Source organism: Anguilla rostrata, chromosome 3 (genome assembly GCF_018555375.3).
Source record: "Anguilla rostrata isolate EN2019 chromosome 3, ASM1855537v3, whole genome shotgun sequence".
Classification (NCBI taxonomy): domain Eukaryota; kingdom Metazoa; phylum Chordata; class Actinopteri; order Anguilliformes; family Anguillidae; genus Anguilla; species Anguilla rostrata.
In genome coordinates this window covers 10269196-10286322 of record NC_057935.1, presented here as the reverse complement: position 1 = coordinate 10286322, position 17127 = coordinate 10269196, and the positions used below count along the sequence as shown (strand labels likewise).

At 41.1% G+C, this 17127-nt stretch overlaps 1 protein-coding gene across 9 annotated transcripts in view; it reads left to right on the top strand.

Moving 5' to 3' along the window:
* Window positions 1-1630: 1630 nt before the first annotated feature.
* The window catches only part of LOC135250075 (protocadherin alpha-C2-like), a 42260-nt gene continuing 26763 nt past the window's right edge, over window positions 1631-17127 (top strand). For 2 of the 9 annotated variants that reach the window (XM_064325985.1, XM_064325991.1), the window contains exon 1: window positions 8534-11228. In XM_064325985.1, coding sequence (XP_064182055.1) covers window positions 8826-11228 — 2403 coding nt within the window. In that variant the 5' untranslated portion in view covers window positions 8534-8825. The other 7 variants (XM_064325986.1, XM_064325989.1, XM_064325995.1 and 4 more) reach the window with 6 other exon arrangements.

Here is a 17127-nt window from a genome sequence, read left to right as displayed (position 1 = left end):
CTTATTTTTAATGATCTGTATTCATGAGTGCAAACAAATTTCGTGTCATCACACTTTTTTTCTCTCTTATTGCACTCCTGCAGTCTACTTGCTGCTGCTGGCTCCTGAAACTTGGGATCTTTTTGCCTTCACAAGTGTATCGATATTAGGTGTCAAATCCTGAGTAGCAGCACATTTAACAATGTCATTCAAGTGTTTATTTGTTAACCTTGAGCGCTGCTTTGTTTTATTATTGTTCATTACGGAGAACACCTGTTCACAAAGATAAGTAGTCCCAAACATGGATAGAACCTTTGCAGCCATGGCTGTTATTTTGGGGTAACCTGGCACGAGATATTGATAAAACGTATCCAATCCCACGGACCCAAATTTATCCTTCATAGCGGAATCGCACTGCAAGTCAATAAGCTCGAGTTGAATGTCAGCTGGCATATCAGAAGGCTTCACTGTAAATGGCGAGCGAAAAAAGCCAAATTTGTTCTCAAGTTCACTGAATACCTGAAACCTCTGCTCAAACTCTCGCAGCAAATCTGTTATGTTGTCTTTATATTTTTCCAAATCATTATCGGGACGGTCTGGTGCCTCCGGACGCACAGCTGTGAGACAAGAGAAATGCGCGGTGTCACCGTTGGATAGCTGCGTCTCCCACAGTGACAGTTTCATCTTGAACGCACTTATGCTGTCGTAATATTGAGTGACAACTCTGTTACGGCCCTGCAATGTAGTGTTAAGTGTATTCAAGTGTTGTGTAATATCAACCATAAACGCAAGATCCTGCACCCATTCCTTGCATTTAAGTTCCTTTACTGGGCGTCCCTTCTTCTCCATGAACTGTCTAATTTCCCCTCGTAGCTCAAAGAAGCACTCCGTGTCCACTTTTCTTTTTTTTGACAGTGCCATTTTGGGAAGGGTGTGTTGACCGATAACTTGTTTAGTAGTGGTGAATTGTGAAGCAAGATTGCCGGTTTATTTTTAGTACTAACTCGTGTCAATGCCGCATGCTGGACGTGAGCTCTTTTACACATTTACTGCCCTCCCGCGGCCGGAGGGAGCATTTGGTTTGTATTTATTTTAAAAAATCATAACTTTTGATAGAAATAAGCTAGAGACTCGCTTCTTTTTTTGACATACTCAGAAATTTATGCCGGGCCGGATTAAATCATCCAACGGGCCGGGTCCGGCCCGCGGGCCGTATGTTTGACATGCCTGGCTTAGGGTATTCAGTGATGAGTGCAGGGCAGAATAGTGTCTCTGAGTATTTTCTGGTGCTGTACGGAAATCATAGCTGGGGTGCGTGTGATGCTGTGTATGTGCAGTGCAATAATAGAAGGTGTTCTCCAGCTGCAGTCTGGTGTCTGAAAACGGCAAATGGTCCAAGAAGCAGGGTCAAGTAGGCCTACATCTGAGGATTCTGGAGGAGCGGGTGAAAATAAGCGGTTAAAATAAGGTCTATGGTGAACATAAGCCTAAGAGAGCTCCACGCTTTCTTCTACGAGATAAATTACACCCAGTAATATCACCACTGTGGATTTCGAAGCTGTTATGTGCTTTTAAAAAGTAAGTTGCTAACAAGTTGCTATATTGAAACTACAACAATGGCCGCTGTCTGGCAACGGCAACTCAAGTTCTATCCCGCCTGCACGTGACAACCGTTGTCGTTTCAACTTGTTAGCAGCCTACTTTTTTAAAACACATAGCGGCTTCTAAATTCACCGTTGAGATATTAATGGGAGTAATTTATCTCGTAGGGCAAGACGTGAAACTCTGTTTGAAATGCGTTAACCACAGACCTTATTTTCGACAAAAAACGAAATGTCTATGGCAAAAATGAATGGGATATTTTCCGAGGGAACCCATGGCGGAAGTAACCCCGGAGTTGGCCTACAAAAAGACGTAATCACTGTAACACGCTATTTTGAGCACTGAGCGGGCGAAGAATTCTGTTTTCCGTAACGAAAGTTTACAGGGCTCGTTACACCTGCCTTCACCATTGCAGTAATCTTTTTGAAGCAACTGCTATACCCAATGCGACTAGTCGGGCAGCTAACAAGTAAGTAACGGTAGCTAATGTTATATAGCTAAGCAGTTGCTGCCTAGCTTCAAGCTGGCTGGTCAGACTGGTTCTTTTCGCAAGTTTAGGTGTGTTGATAATACCTAGATGGCTAGACAGCAAGTTTACCATTAGCCTAGCTTTAGTCAGCTGTCTGGTATTACTGAGTAAAGTGAATTAAGTGCGTTGCCATCTTGCATTGCAAATAACCTCAAATGTGATTTTCTGCTGACTGCAGATCATTTATTACAAAAACGTTGTGCCAATGATGATACTTTGCCCGTGAATCAACAAAGCACCCTCAGTAATATCTTTGCACAACAACAGGCTTCTAACAACAGTTCAAAAGAGCTGTGCTCACTTCAAAACTACTAAACAGAGGCCTCTACTCTGGTTTGTATGTTCGTGCACTACTATATCTGTATGCACATTTGAAAGTGTGTTAGCCCAGTAGTTACCTAAACCAGATGGCTACTAATAAACTGACACCAAAGATGGACTGAACTCAAACTCAATGAAATCAGTGCTCCAAATTGGTTTCTTACTCTGTTGTTACTCTGAGTTGTTCGTGGAATTGTGTTGGAAATGGAGGCGCTATGTCACCCATGCTGGGGCATCTTCAGCAGTATCATTCCACGTCTTTGGCAGTATATGTCCTGACACATGTCATGACAGGGATGAAACTGGACCCCACTGGGTCACAACACAGTTACCAAATTGTTTTGTTGAAAAGTATTTTTAAAGCATTTAACCTACACAACCTTCTTATATTTGTACTTTTCAGAAATTGTTGTTTTCTGAGACCATGGCATTGAAGCCCTCATCAAAGAAATGGCAAAGGTAATCTTTTTTTTTCAGCTTGAAACATTTATTATACAGCTTGTATGCAAACATAGCTTTTGTCTTTGCATATTAAGTCTGTCTTGAGAATTTTTTTAGGGCACAGTCTAGTCTAATAAGATGTTCTGGTGTCAGAATCAGACTTGTTCATGATGAGACACCAGTAGACGGCAGAGAAGTCCCGGTCTTCTTGGCCACAACTCTGTCAGGAGGATATAGAAGAGGTAGACAGTCTTCCTTTCTTCAAACTCTACTTCTTTTCCATCACTTTCTTGCTGAGTACATAACCAGAAATTCTTCAGTCCCACAGTTGTTAATTTTCCTCATCGATATCGAACAACAACATTGGTTCTGATTAAAATATGTTCATAGAAGGCAACTGCAGAACATACAGGAAAGAGAATATTTATTTTACGTGTAAGGATGTGCATGTGATGCTATTTTACTTAATAGAATGGGTTCAGAAAACCTTGATCTGTGAAGTTTTACTTTTCTGTGGCTGGCTTGCTTGCTTCACATATAAACCCTACATCATATTGTTTTGTGGCTCAGTTTGGTAGCATGAGTACAGGGTAGGCCATAAAATCAATTTATACTGAACAAAACCCAAAACAATTTGGTGTAGCCAGTTAAAAAGCGAAGTCTGATTCATCCATGCAGCAGGCAAGGTACCTAGCTATGTACTATTTCACGAAAACGGCCAGTTGGCTTTTTTTGCTAGTCTCTAGCAGTTTACTAAAAATTAAACTACTTGTATGTTATCATTAACCTTGTTTTCTGACTACTTAACTTCCTGGTTAACTAGCTAGCTGGTGCTTCATTAACATCGCTGCACTACCTAGCTTTCTACTAACATGATAAATACTCATATTCAACTAGCTAGCTATCTGCTGGGTTTACTCTTCCCCACCCATGGGCAGTTAGTTACACAGCAAATTGTCTATTGTTAATTAAACTCTTAAATAAATAACATTTGGTTCCACATTCCAAAGTGGGATAAAATGTTATCTGGTTGAATTAACACTGGGCAATTTACTGTGCATCTCCTGTAATGTTACCACACTAGATATGTTTACAGTAGATGGTCTGCATCAGTGTATATCTTAATTTAGACCTGCTGCCTGTCACATGTTCAGACAGTAAAATCAGTATTGAGCATCAACTGCTATCGAGTATCGAGCATCGAATGTTAGAAAACATGGTTAGCTGTGCTTTGGAATAATGCTTGTTTGGTTTTTGAGAAATTTCTTGGTGAAACAATTCTAACTTGGCATCATTTGAATGTCCACAGTTTGGTACACATAAATATTTTAGGAAATGTTAGATGTATAGATGTGTTGGTTATTGGACAAACTTGTATTTCTTACATTGATTTTCTGATACACTGTTGAGATTTACAAATACTAAAACTGCTACTGGCGACATGTTTTGTCGCCACAATTAATTAGTATAGCCTACAAAAAAGCATACACATACATGTATAAAATACAAATGTGTATTTTCAATACTGCCAGAATTCACATGCAAGTGTAATACTATCTGTGATAGCCTGTTACTGATCAACTTGTTTTAAGAAGGGGAACTTGGGGTCCTTTCACCACCAACTCCTTTTGTTGGTCAGGTGTTGCGTTCCACAGGCAGTCCTGAAATCACTTGGCGCTGTTCGTCTCGATGGTGCTGAAATCATATAAAGCACAAAACATTATAAAACGTCGCGTACAGCAGTCAATTGAAGATATATTTAGGGTCAGTATGTTGTATTTGTATCAGCATATAGTGCTGCCTTTCATGCGTTTTTTTATGCATGCCTTGGAGCCAAATATGGCAAAATGATCCAAAATAATGAACAAAAATAACGTTGACTGTCAGTCCCGCATCTATTGAACTCAGCAGCATATAAGTTATAATAAAACCAGCCTTATACAGTACTCAGAAATAATATTCGTTATATAATATTATTTGTTGTCAGCCATTGTACGCAATAACTGATTACCTACTGACCATCCATTTCAGGAATTTAAAAAGTTGGGGCAGAACGTTAATGCAACGCGTAGAAGTAGCCTATTGTCCGTTTGAAACTCAGATGTGACCATTACAGTTCTTTTTCTACACACCGTGTCGCTGTTCCCTTATAAATCGCTCAGGTCTGGGTCTAAATGGAAGGCGCCATGACAGTTCTGTTGTGTTAAATGTGCTCCCTGGGTTCTGTGGGAGAAGCTCTGTCTCTACATGCGTCATTTATTCATTATATCGGTGTATTCTTTGACTTCTGAGTCTTTCGAATATACGCCAGAAGTGTCTTAATTTATTCTGCGATTAAATTAGGCTTTTAAAAATATTCCCCTTCCACTTACAGTTGCATTATTATGGAGCAACTAATGAAAAGGTACGTCTCGGTTTTCCTTTTATTCTGTGTGCGCTGGGGCTTTGTTCTGTCCATGACTCGCTACTCTATCCCCGAAGAAATGAAGGAGGGGTCCGTAGTTGCGAATTTGGCCGCTGATTTGGGTCTGGATGTCAGTGTTCTGGCCACACGCGAGGTCAAGCTGGACATAATCCACAATAAGAAATATCTGGAGATAAACAAAAAGACGGGAGAGCTGTACATTTTAGAGAAGATAGACAGGGAATATCTGTGTCCAACGAGGACTGCGACAACGTGTTTTCTTAAACTTGACGTTATATTTGAAAAGCCATTGCGGATGTTTAACATCGAGTTAGAAATTACAGATATAAATGACCACGCGCCCCGTTTTCGCAGGGATAAGATTGAACTTGATGTTTCTGAATCTGCATCTCCAGGCGAGAGATTCACTTTAGCGAATGCTGTGGACCCAGATGTTGGCTCAAATACAGTAAATGCATACGCCCTTAGTGACAGCGAGCATTTCAGTATTGAAACTCAAACAGGAAGCGATGGGACTAAATATGTTGACCTGGTTTTGAAAAAGGCTTTGGACAGAGAACAACAACCTGTACATAACCTAATACTCACAGCCGTTGACGGTGGAGTCCCGGCGCGGTCCGGCACAGCCAGCATCATCGTGAGCGTGTTGGATACGAATGACAACGCCCCTCAGTTTGACAACCTGCTTTACTCGGTTAATATTACGGAAAATTCGCCGATGGGAACACTAATTTTAACATTAAATGCGACAGACTTGGATGAGGGTTCAAACGCAGATATATCGTATTCTTTTACGTTTTATACGTCTGAGAAAACGCAGGACATGTTTTCCTTAAATCAGAATACAGGAGAAATTAAAGTGAAAGACGTGATTGACTTTGAGGAAATAAAAATCCTGGAGATGCACATTCAGGCCAAGGACAAAGGACATAATCCACTGTCCGGACAGTGTACGGTGATGGTGTATGTGGAAGATGTGAATGATAACTACCCCGAGATCACTGTTAAATCCCTTAGGAACGCTGTGAAGGAAACTGTTCCTGTAGGCACAGTAATAGCCCTCGTTGGAGTAAGTGACAGAGACTCTGGGGACAATGGGAAGGTTGACCTCTCTATTAGCGAACAGTTGCCCTTTGTGCTGAATAAGTCATCAGAGAGAGATTTCGAACTGGTAGTTTCAGAATCGTTGGACCGCGAGACAGTTCCGGGGTATAACATAATTTTAACAGTGACGGACAGAGGGACACCTTCTTTGTCAGATAATGAAACCATCACGTTGGAACTTCTTGATGTTAATGACAACGCGCCACAATTCCCAAAGTCGTTCTACACCATCCTAGTGATGGAGAACAATGCACCTGGATCACTGTTGAGTTCAGTCACTGCGTTTGATCCAGATTATAATGAAAACCAGTATTTAGTTTATTTTATCATAGAAAAGGAAATCGTGAACACTTCAATATCGATGCTGTTTTCTATTAATCCAGAGAACGGCGATCTTTACGCACTGAAAACTTTTGATTATGAAAGAGAGAAAGAGTTTCTTTTCCACATTGAAGCCAGAGACTCAGGTAATCCTCCACTCAGCAGTAATGTCACTGTCCACATCATTCTTCTGGATCAGAATGACAACACCCCACTCATAGTCTCTCCATGGCGGGCGCACGGATCTGTGGTTGAGGAAGTGATCCCAAGATCCACCGACAAAGGACACCTGATAGCCAAAGTGATCGCCATTGACTCAGACTCTGTGCAAAACGCCCGGGTCACGTACCAATTTCTACAGGTCCCCGACGCTACTTTATTCAGCCTGGACCAGTACAACGGAGAAATCCGGACAATGAGAATGTTCAGTTACAGAGATCCCCGTCATCAGCGGCTGGTGGTCATTGCCAAGGACAATGGAGATCCGGCACTTTCTGCTACAGTTACCATTAAATTATCAACGGTGGAGCACGTTGTTAAAGCCTTTTCTGAAACGTCAGAAGTTCCTTTGGAATATGATATATTTTCAGACTTAAACCTGTATCTATTGATTGGCTTGGGCTCTGTGTCATTTTTGCTGTTGATGACAATATTGGTGACCATCGTTTTGAAGTGTCAGAAACCGAAGCCCACCAAGGCGACCCCTCCCTGCAGGAACAGCGTCGTTAGCCAGAGGAGCTCTACTGTAGCAGATTCCACCCTGGTGTCCAACGATGCGTACTGGTACAGCTTGTTTTTAGCCGAGACGAGGAAGGGAAAGGTGGTTGTTAGACAGCCTATACCGAAGAGCGGTGGTTACATAGTTTCCAGTATTCCCAGGAGCACGGGCTTGACAGAAACGAGCGAATCAGCTGCTTCTACTCTACAGGTAAGATACCCCTTACCTTAAAATTATTTTAATCAGAAAATGTACTTTCACGTTGTTTACTGTGCAGAAAATAAAATATTCATAAGTATACCAACTGTGATTGTAAATGGATGAGGTCGTTGAATAATTAATCCTGATTTACTGTTTTATTGTTTAAAATCTCTTAGAGGAAAAACGTAGCTGTATTTACCTGGTAAAACTTATTCCAAAATAAGAAATTTTGCTGTGTCCTGGTTCTATGACTAATGCACGCAACTTGTCAGATTTGGCATTGCGTCTATTTTTTTGATATAATTATCTCGTAATAGGCTCATTTCCTTAATATAAAGCAGATTTTATTTTCAGTCTTGTATGTATGGAGTTCATAGTGTTAGGCTATTTAACTTAATGAGGTCAAATAAGCAATCCATTTCGACATTAGAAGTATTTCACCGACACAGGTGTATCTACAGTTTTTTATACTTTTAGATAATTGTATAGCATGCAATTGGCCTACAAATATGGGTTAATTTGTTTTTCCTGATATGTATAGTACAATGTATGTTCGATCATTGGAGTTCTGCATAAATTAATTGTATAAACAAACATTTCATTTGTAAAATCATATGATATTTAAGCTATTCAGGTTGCCTAACAATTATTTATTCTACAGCTATTATGAAACATTTGTGCCAACAGAAACGAGCATATTAAGAATTTTGTCAATGAGGTTGCAGAGTGAATGTAAACAGCATTTTAAGTAGTCCTTTTGGCCTAGATTAAGTAATTGTATTTGATAGAGTCGCGCCATTCATGACAGATTGGCCATGCGTATGTTAAAGCATACATAGCTCGTTTTTGGAATTACATAATGTCTAGGGTTACTCATTAGGACTGGTTTTTTCACATTTGTACCTTTAAATGCGTTTTTTAAAACATATAGTGTCGCTGTTTCCTCATAAATGAACCAATGTCTGCATCTAAGAGGAAGCCATGACAGATATTTGTGGGTAGAGGCGCACCGCGGTTTCTGCTGCAACACTTCTGTCTGTGGGATCCTTTAAACACACAATAGAACTTTACTGTTGTATCACGGACTGAATATTCATTTGCTAGTATAAAGATGTACCTCTTCCGTTTACGGATACCATAACTCATTTGATTCAGCCTTTTTGAGGATATATTTTTATTCCACAATGGCAACCCACTGTTTTGCGCAGGCAGTAAGGTATGTTCTGGTTTCCTTTGTATTCTCTGCGACATGGAGAATCGCCTTGTCAGTGACGCGCTACTCCATCCCTGAAGAAATGGAGGAGGGATCCGTGGTCGCTAATTTAGCTGGTGATTTAGGACTTAGCGCTGGCAGTCTAGTTGAACGTGAGCTAAAATTAGATATTCTGCATGGTAAAAAATATTTGAGTGTTAACAAAGAAACGGGAGAGCTGTATGTTTTAGAGAAAATAGACAGGGAATACCTATGTACCATAAAGACTTCGTCTTGTTTGCTTAAAATGGAAGTGTCCATCAAAAACCCAATACGAATATTCAATATTGAATTAGAAATTTTAGATATTAATGACCATGCGCCTAGTTTTAGAAGAGAAACAATGCATCTTGATATATCAGAATCGGCTTTATCCGGAGAAAGATTCTCCTTAAATAACGCCGTGGATCCAGATGTCGGTACTAATTCAATTAAAACATACACACTGAGTGAAAGCGACCATTTTAATATTGAAATTCAGAGGGGAAGCGACGGAACTCAGTATGTTGACTTGGTTTTGCGCAAAGCCTTAGATCGAGAACAGCAGACTGTACATAATCTAATACTCACGGCTGTAGACGGCGGAGCCCCAGCGCGATCCGGCACCGCCAGCATCATTGTGCGCGTTTTGGATACGAATGACAACGCCCCTCAGTTTGATCATCAGGTTTATTCTGTTAATATGACGGAAAATTCCCCGATAGGAACACTAGTATTGAAATTAAATGCGACTGATTTAGACGAGGGTTCAAACGCAGAGATCGTATATTCTTTTACACTTTACACGTCTGAGAAAACGCAGGACATGTTTTCCTTAAATCAGAATACAGGAGAAATTAAGGTGAAAGACGTGGTTGATTTTGAAGAAATAAAAATCCTGGAGATGCATATTCAGGCAAAGGACAAAGGACATAATCCACTGTCCGGACAGTGCTCAGTGATGGTGTATGTGGATGATGTGAATGATAACTACCCCGAGATCACTGTTAAATCCATTAGGAGCAAAGTGAAGGAGTCCGTTCCTGTAGGCACAGTAATAGCCCTCGTTGGAATTAGTGACAGAGACTCGGGGGACAATGGGAAGGTCGACCTCGCTATTAGCGAGCAGTTTCCCTTTATATTGAACAGATCGTCAGAGCGAGATTTTGAACTGGTTGTTTCAGAATCGTTGGACCGCGAGACAGTTCCGGAGTATAACATAATTTTAACAGTGACGGACAGAGGGACGCCTCCTCTGTCAGACAATGAAACCATCACGTTGGAACTTCTGGATGTTAATGACAACGCACCACAGTTTCCAAAGTCGTTCTACACCATCCTTGTGATGGAGAACAATGCACCTGGATCACTTTTGAGTTCAGTCACTGCGTTTGATCCAGATTATAATGAAAACCAGTATTTAGTTTATTTCATCATAGAAAAGGAAATCGTGAACACTTCAATGTCGATGTTGTTTTCCATTAATCCTGAAAATGGCGATCTTTACGCACTGAAGACTTTTGATTTCGAGAGAGAGAAAGAGTTCCTTTTCCACATTGAAGCCAGAGATTCGGGTGTCCCTCCACTCAGCAGTAATGTCACAGTCCACATCATTATCCAGGATCAGAATGACAACACCCCACTCATAGTCTCTCCATGGCGGGCTCACGGTTCTGTGGTTGAAGAAGTGATCCCAAGATCCACAGACAAAGGGCACTTGATAGCCAAAGTGATCGCCATTGACTCAGACTCTGTGCAGAACTCCCGGCTCACATACCAGTTTCTACAGGTCCCTGACGCTACGTTATTCAGCCTGGACCAGTACAACGGAGAAATCCGGACGATGAGAATGTTCAGTTACAGAGATCCCCGTCATCAGCGGCTGGTGGTCATTGCCAAGGACAATGGAGATCCGGCACTTTCTGCTACAGTTACCATTAAATTATCAACGGTGGAGCACGTTGTTAAAGCCTTTTCTGAAACGTCAGAAGTTCCTTTGGAATATGATATCTTTTCAGACTTAAACCTGTATCTATTGATTGGCTTGGGCTCTGTGTCATTTTTGCTGTTGATGACAATATTGGTGACCATCGTTCTGAAGTGCCAGAAACCGAAGTCCACCAAGGCGACCCCTCCCTGCAGAAACAGCGTCGTTAGCCAGAGGAGCTCTACTGTAGCAGATTCCACCCTGGTGTCCAACGATGCGTACTGGTACAGCTTGTTTTTAGCGGAGACGAGGAAGGGAAAGGTGGTTGTTAGACAGCCTATACCGAAGAGTGGTGGTTACATCGTTTCAAGTATTCCCAGGAGCACGGGCTTGACAGAAACGAGCGAATCAGCAGCTTCTACTCTACAGGTAAGATACCACTTACCTCAAAATTATTTTAATTAGAAAATATACTTTCACTTTGTTTACTCTACAGAAAATAAAATATTCATATAAATTTAGCAACAACTGTGGTTGTAAATGGATGAGGTCGTTGAATAATTAATGCTGATTTACTCTTTTATTGTTTAAAATCACTTAGAGGATAAACGTAGCTGTATTTACCTGATAAAACTTATTCCAAAATAAGAAATTTCCCATTGTCCTGGTTCTATGACTAATGCACGCAACCTGTCCGATTGGGCCATGCAATTGTACAGTATGCAATACAAACATGGGTTATTTTTTTTCCTGACATGTAGAATGCCATGCAAGTTCGATCATTCAAGCTCGACATAACTATATTGTAGAAACAAGTGTTACGTTTGTAAACTTAAATGATATTTCGGCTTTCCAGGTGGCCAAACGATAATTTCTTCTACAACTACTGCGACACATTTGTGCCAACAGAAGCGAGTATATTAAGCATTTTGACAATGGGGTTTGGGAGTGAATGTAGACAGCATTTGAAGTAGACTGTTTGGCCTAGATTAAATAATTGTATTTGCAAGAGTCGCACCGTTCTTAAATTGGTCATTAATATTTCAAAGCGTACATGGCTCGTTTTTGTAATCACATAATATCTAGAGTTACTCATTAGTACGGTTTTTTTTTCTCTCACTTTTGTATCTTTAACTGGGTTTTTTTTGGACACTGTGTCGCTGTTTCTTCATAAATGAACCACTATCTGCGTCCAAAGGGAAGCCATGACAGTTCTTTGAAGATAGAGGCGCGGCGCGGTTTCTGCTGAAGCATTTCTAACTGCCGGATTCTTTAAATTCACAATAAGACTTCATTCTTGTATCACGGCCTGAATACTCGTTTGCGAATATAATATCGGCCCCTTTCTTTTTTGGATACAGTAATTGATCTGTCTTTTCCTATTGGAGAAGATAATTTATTCGACGATGGGAACACATTGTGTTGTGCAGGCAGCAAGGTATGTTCTGGTTTTCTTTGTATACTCGGCGACGTGGAGAATCGCCTTCTCAGTGACTCGCTACTCTGTTCCAGAAGAAATGGAGGTTGGGTCCGTTGTTGCTAATTTAGCTGGTGATTTAGGACTTAGCGCTGGCACTCTGGTTGAACGTGAGCTAAAATTAGATATTTTGCATAATAAACAGTATTTTGCCGTTAACAAAGAAACTGGAGAGTTGTATGTTTTAGAGAAGATAGACAGAGAATACTTATGTACGATGAAGACGTCCTCTTGTTTGCTTAAAATGGAAGTGACCATTAAAAACCCGATAAGGATATTTAATATCGAATTAGAAATATTAGATATCAATGACCATGCACCTAGTTTTCGAAGAGAAACAATTCACCTAGACATATCAGAGTCGGCTTTATCCGGAGAAAGATTCTCTTTAAATAACGCCGTAGATCCTGATGTCGGTACGAATTCAATTAAGACTTACACTTTGAGTGAGAGCGACCATTTCAATATCGAAATTCAGAGGGGAAGCGACGGAACTCAGTATGTTGACTTGGTTTTGCGAAAAGCTTTAGATCGAGAACAGCAGACTGTACATAATCTAATACTCACGGCTGTGGACGGCGGAGTCCCTGCGCGATCCGGCACCGCCAGCATCATTGTGCGCGTTTTGGATACGAATGACAACGCCCCTCAGTTTGATCACCAGGTTTATGCTGTTAATATGACGGAAAATTCCCCGATAGGATCACTAGTATTGAAATTAAATGCGACAGATTTGGACGAGGGTTCAAACGCAGAAATTGTGTATTCTTTCACACTTTACACGTCTGAGAAAACGCAGGCTATGTTTTCCTTAAATCAGAATACAGGAGAAATTAAAGTTAAAGACGTGGTTGATTTTGAGGAAATAAAAATCCTGGAGATGCATATTCAGGCAAAGGACAAAGGACATCATCCACTGTCCGGCCAGTGCTCAGTGATGGTGTATGTGGATGATGTTAATGATAACTACCCCGAGATCACGGTTAAATCCATTAGGAGCAAAGTGAAGGAGTCCGTTCCTGTAGGCACAGTAATAGCCCTCGTTGGAATTAGTGACAGAGACTCGGGGGGCAATGGGAAGGTCGACCTCGCTATTAGCGAGCAGTTGCCCTTTATACTGAACAAATCGTCAGAGCGAGATTTCGAACTGGTAGTTTCAGAATCGTTGGACCGCGAGACAGTTCCGGAGTATAACATAATTTTAACAGTGACGGACAGAGGGACGCCTCCTCTGTCAGACAATGAAACCATCACGTTGGAACTTCTTGATGTTAATGACAACGCGCCACAGTTTCCAAAGTCGTTCTACACCATCCTAGTGATGGAGAACAATGCACCTGGATCACTGTTGAGTTCAGTCACTGCGTTTGATCCAGATTATAATGAAAACCAGTATTTAGTTTATTTCATCATAGAAAAGGAAATCGTGAACACTTCAATGTCGATGCTTTTTTCCATTAATCCTGAAAACGGCGATCTTTACGCACTAAAGACTTTTGATTTCGAGAGAGAGAAAGAGTTCCTTTTCCACGTTGAAGCCAGAGATTCGGGTGTCCCTCCACTCAGCAGTAATGTCACAGTCCACATCATTATCCAGGATCAGAATGACAACACCCCACTCATAGTCTCTCCATGGCGGGCGCACGGATCTGTGGTTGAGGAAGTGATCCCAAGATCCACTGACAAAGGGCACCTGATAGCCAAAGTTATCGCCATTGACTCAGACTCTGTGCAGAACTCCCGGGTCACATATCAGTTTTTACAAGTCCCAGACGCGACTTTATTCAGCCTGGACCAGTACAACGGAGAAATTCGGACAATGAGAATGTTCAGTTACAGAGATCCCCGTCATCAGCGGCTGGTCGTCATTGCCAAGGACAATGGAGATCCGTCTCTTTCTGCTACAGTTACCATTAAATTATCTACTGTGGAGCATGTCGTTAAAGCCTTTTCTGAAACGTCTGAAATTCCTTTGGAGTATGATATCTTTTCAGACTTAAATCTCTATTTGTTAATCGGTTTAGGCTCTGTGTCATTTTTGCTGTTGATGACAATATTGGTGACCATCGTTTTGAAGTGTCAGAAACCGAAGGCCACCAAGGCGACCCCTCCCTGCAGGAACAGCGTCGTTAGCCAGAGGAGCTCTACTGTAGCAGATTCCACCCTGGTGTCCAACGATGCGTACTGGTACAGCTTGTTTTTAGCCGAGACGAGGAAGGGAAAGGTGGTGGTTAGACAGCCTATACCGAAGAGTGGTGGCTACATCGTTTCAAGTATTCCCAGGAGCACTGGCCTTACTGAAACTAGCGAGTCAGCAGCGTCAACTCTGCAGGTAAGATACCACTTAGTTTAATTTAATTTGTCAGTATTAAAACTTATCTTTCGCTTCATTTAATGTACCGCAAATACACCATGGGTATAAATAAAGCAACAATTATCACTGTAAAGGGTTCATTTTGTTGAATAGTGCTCCGTATTTAATGTTTTATTGTTTAAAGCCCCTGGAAATACATAGCTGTACTTGTCAGGTCAAGTTTATTCCAAAATAAGAAATTTCATACTGTCCTGGTGCGCTTCCTACAGTCAATGGACGCAATTTGTCAGATTGGGCCATGTTTCTGTGTTTTTGGTTTGTCTTTGTAATGGACTTCAAAAAAATGTTTTTAGAAATAAAGTAGATACTGCTTTTCAGTCTTGTATCTCCGGAGTTTAGAGGGATTTTATCATTTTGAGGTGAAATAGCAATGAATTTTGACATTCAAAGTATTTTACCAAGACTGATGTTGGCCTAACTACAGTATGTTTGAATTATTTTGAATAATTGCCGAGTACACAATGCAAGTAAGGCTTTATTTTTCTTTACTGATGTTAGAATTAAATTCATATTTGATCATTAAACCTCGTCATAATGAAACTGTACAAATAAATATTACATGTCTATAATTATTGGGAGTTTTGGCCTTTCAAGTGGCCATAAAGTTATTTCTTATACAGCAATTATGACATATTTCTGTCAACAAAACAAGTAAGCATTTGGTCATTGGTGCAGGGGAGTGGATGTAGACAGGCTCTGAAGTAGCCTATTTGGCCTAGTTTAAATATTTGTATTTGCCTGTGTCACATCTGCCTTCTTGACGTGTTGGACATTTTAAAGCAGACACCGCTCGTTTTTGGAATAAGATAATATCTGCCGTTGCTCATTAGGGCTGGGTTTTTCCACATTTGTAACTATCTTTAAACACACATTTTACACACTGTGTCGCTGTTTCCTCATAAATGACCCAATATCTCTATCTAGAAGGAAGCCATTACAGTTATTCAGGGTTTGAGGCGCGCAGCAGTTCATGCTGGAGGATTTCTGCCTGCTGGATCCTTTAAATATTAAATTGCGCTTTGCTCGTGTGTCACGGCCCGAATACTCGCTCGCGAATATATCATCGGTCACTTTCTTTTACGGATACAGACATTGATTTGTATTTTCCTTCTGGGGGAGATATTTTCTTTGACGATGGGAACACATTGTGTTGGCCAGGCAGCAAGGTATGTTCTGGTTTTCTTTGTATTCTCTGCTAGGTGGAGAATCGCCTCCTCAGTGACTCGCTATTCTATCCCTGAAGAAATGGAGCAGGGATCCGTGGTTGCTAATTTAGCTGGCGATTTAGGTCTTAGCGCTGGAAGTCTAGTTGAACGCGAGCTAAAACTGGATGTTTTACATAATAAACAGTATTTTGCCTTTAACAAAGAAACGGGAGAGCTGTATGTTTTAGAGAAGATAGACAGAGAGTACTTATGTCCCATGAAGACTCTTGTCTTGTCCTCTTGTTTGCTTAAAATGGATGTCACTATTGAAAACCCAATACGAATTTTTAATATCGAATTTGAAATCTTAGACATTAATGACCATGCGCCTAATTTTCGAAGAGAAACCATGCATTTGGACATCTCAGAATCTGCTTTAGCGGAGAAAGATTCTCTTTAAACAACGCAGTCGATGCGGATGTCGGTGTAACTCCATTAAAACATACAGCTTAGTGAAGCGACCAGTTTCAGTATTGAGATTCAGACGGGGAGCGACGGCACTAAATACGTTGGATTGGTTTTCAAAAGGCTTTGGACGAGAACAGCAGGCTGTACATAATCTAATACTCACTGCTGTGGACGGCGGAGTCCCGGCGCGATCAGGTACAGCCAGCATCATTGTGCGCGTGTTGGATACGAATGACAACGCCCCTCAGTTTATCCACCAGGTTTATTCGGTGAATATGACGGAAAATTCCCCGATAGGAACACTGTTGTTGACGCTGAATGCCACAGACTTAGATGAGGGCTCAAACGCAGAGATATCGTATTCTTTTACACTATACACGTCTGAGAAAACGCAGGATATGTTTTCTTTAAATCAAAATACTGGAGAAATTAAGGTGAAAGACGTGGTTGATTTTGAGGAAATAAAAATCTTGGAAATGCATATTCAGGCAAAGGACAATGGACGTCACCCGCTGACCGGACAGTGTACAGTGATGGTATACGTGGAAGATGTGAATGATAACTACCCCGAGATCACTGTTAAGTCCCTTAGAAGCAGAGTGAAGGAGACTGTTCCTGTAGGCACAGTGATAGCCCTCGTTGGTATTGGTGACCGAGACTCTGGGGACAATGGGAAGGTAGACCTCTCTATTAACGAGCAGCTACCGTTCCTGCTCAACAGGTCATCAGAGAGAGATTAGAACTGGGTTGTTTCAGAATCGTTGGACCGTGAGAAGTTCCGGAGTATAAAATAATTTTAACAGTGACGACAGAGGGACACCTCCTTTGTCAGATAATGAAACCATCCGTTAGAACTCTGGATGT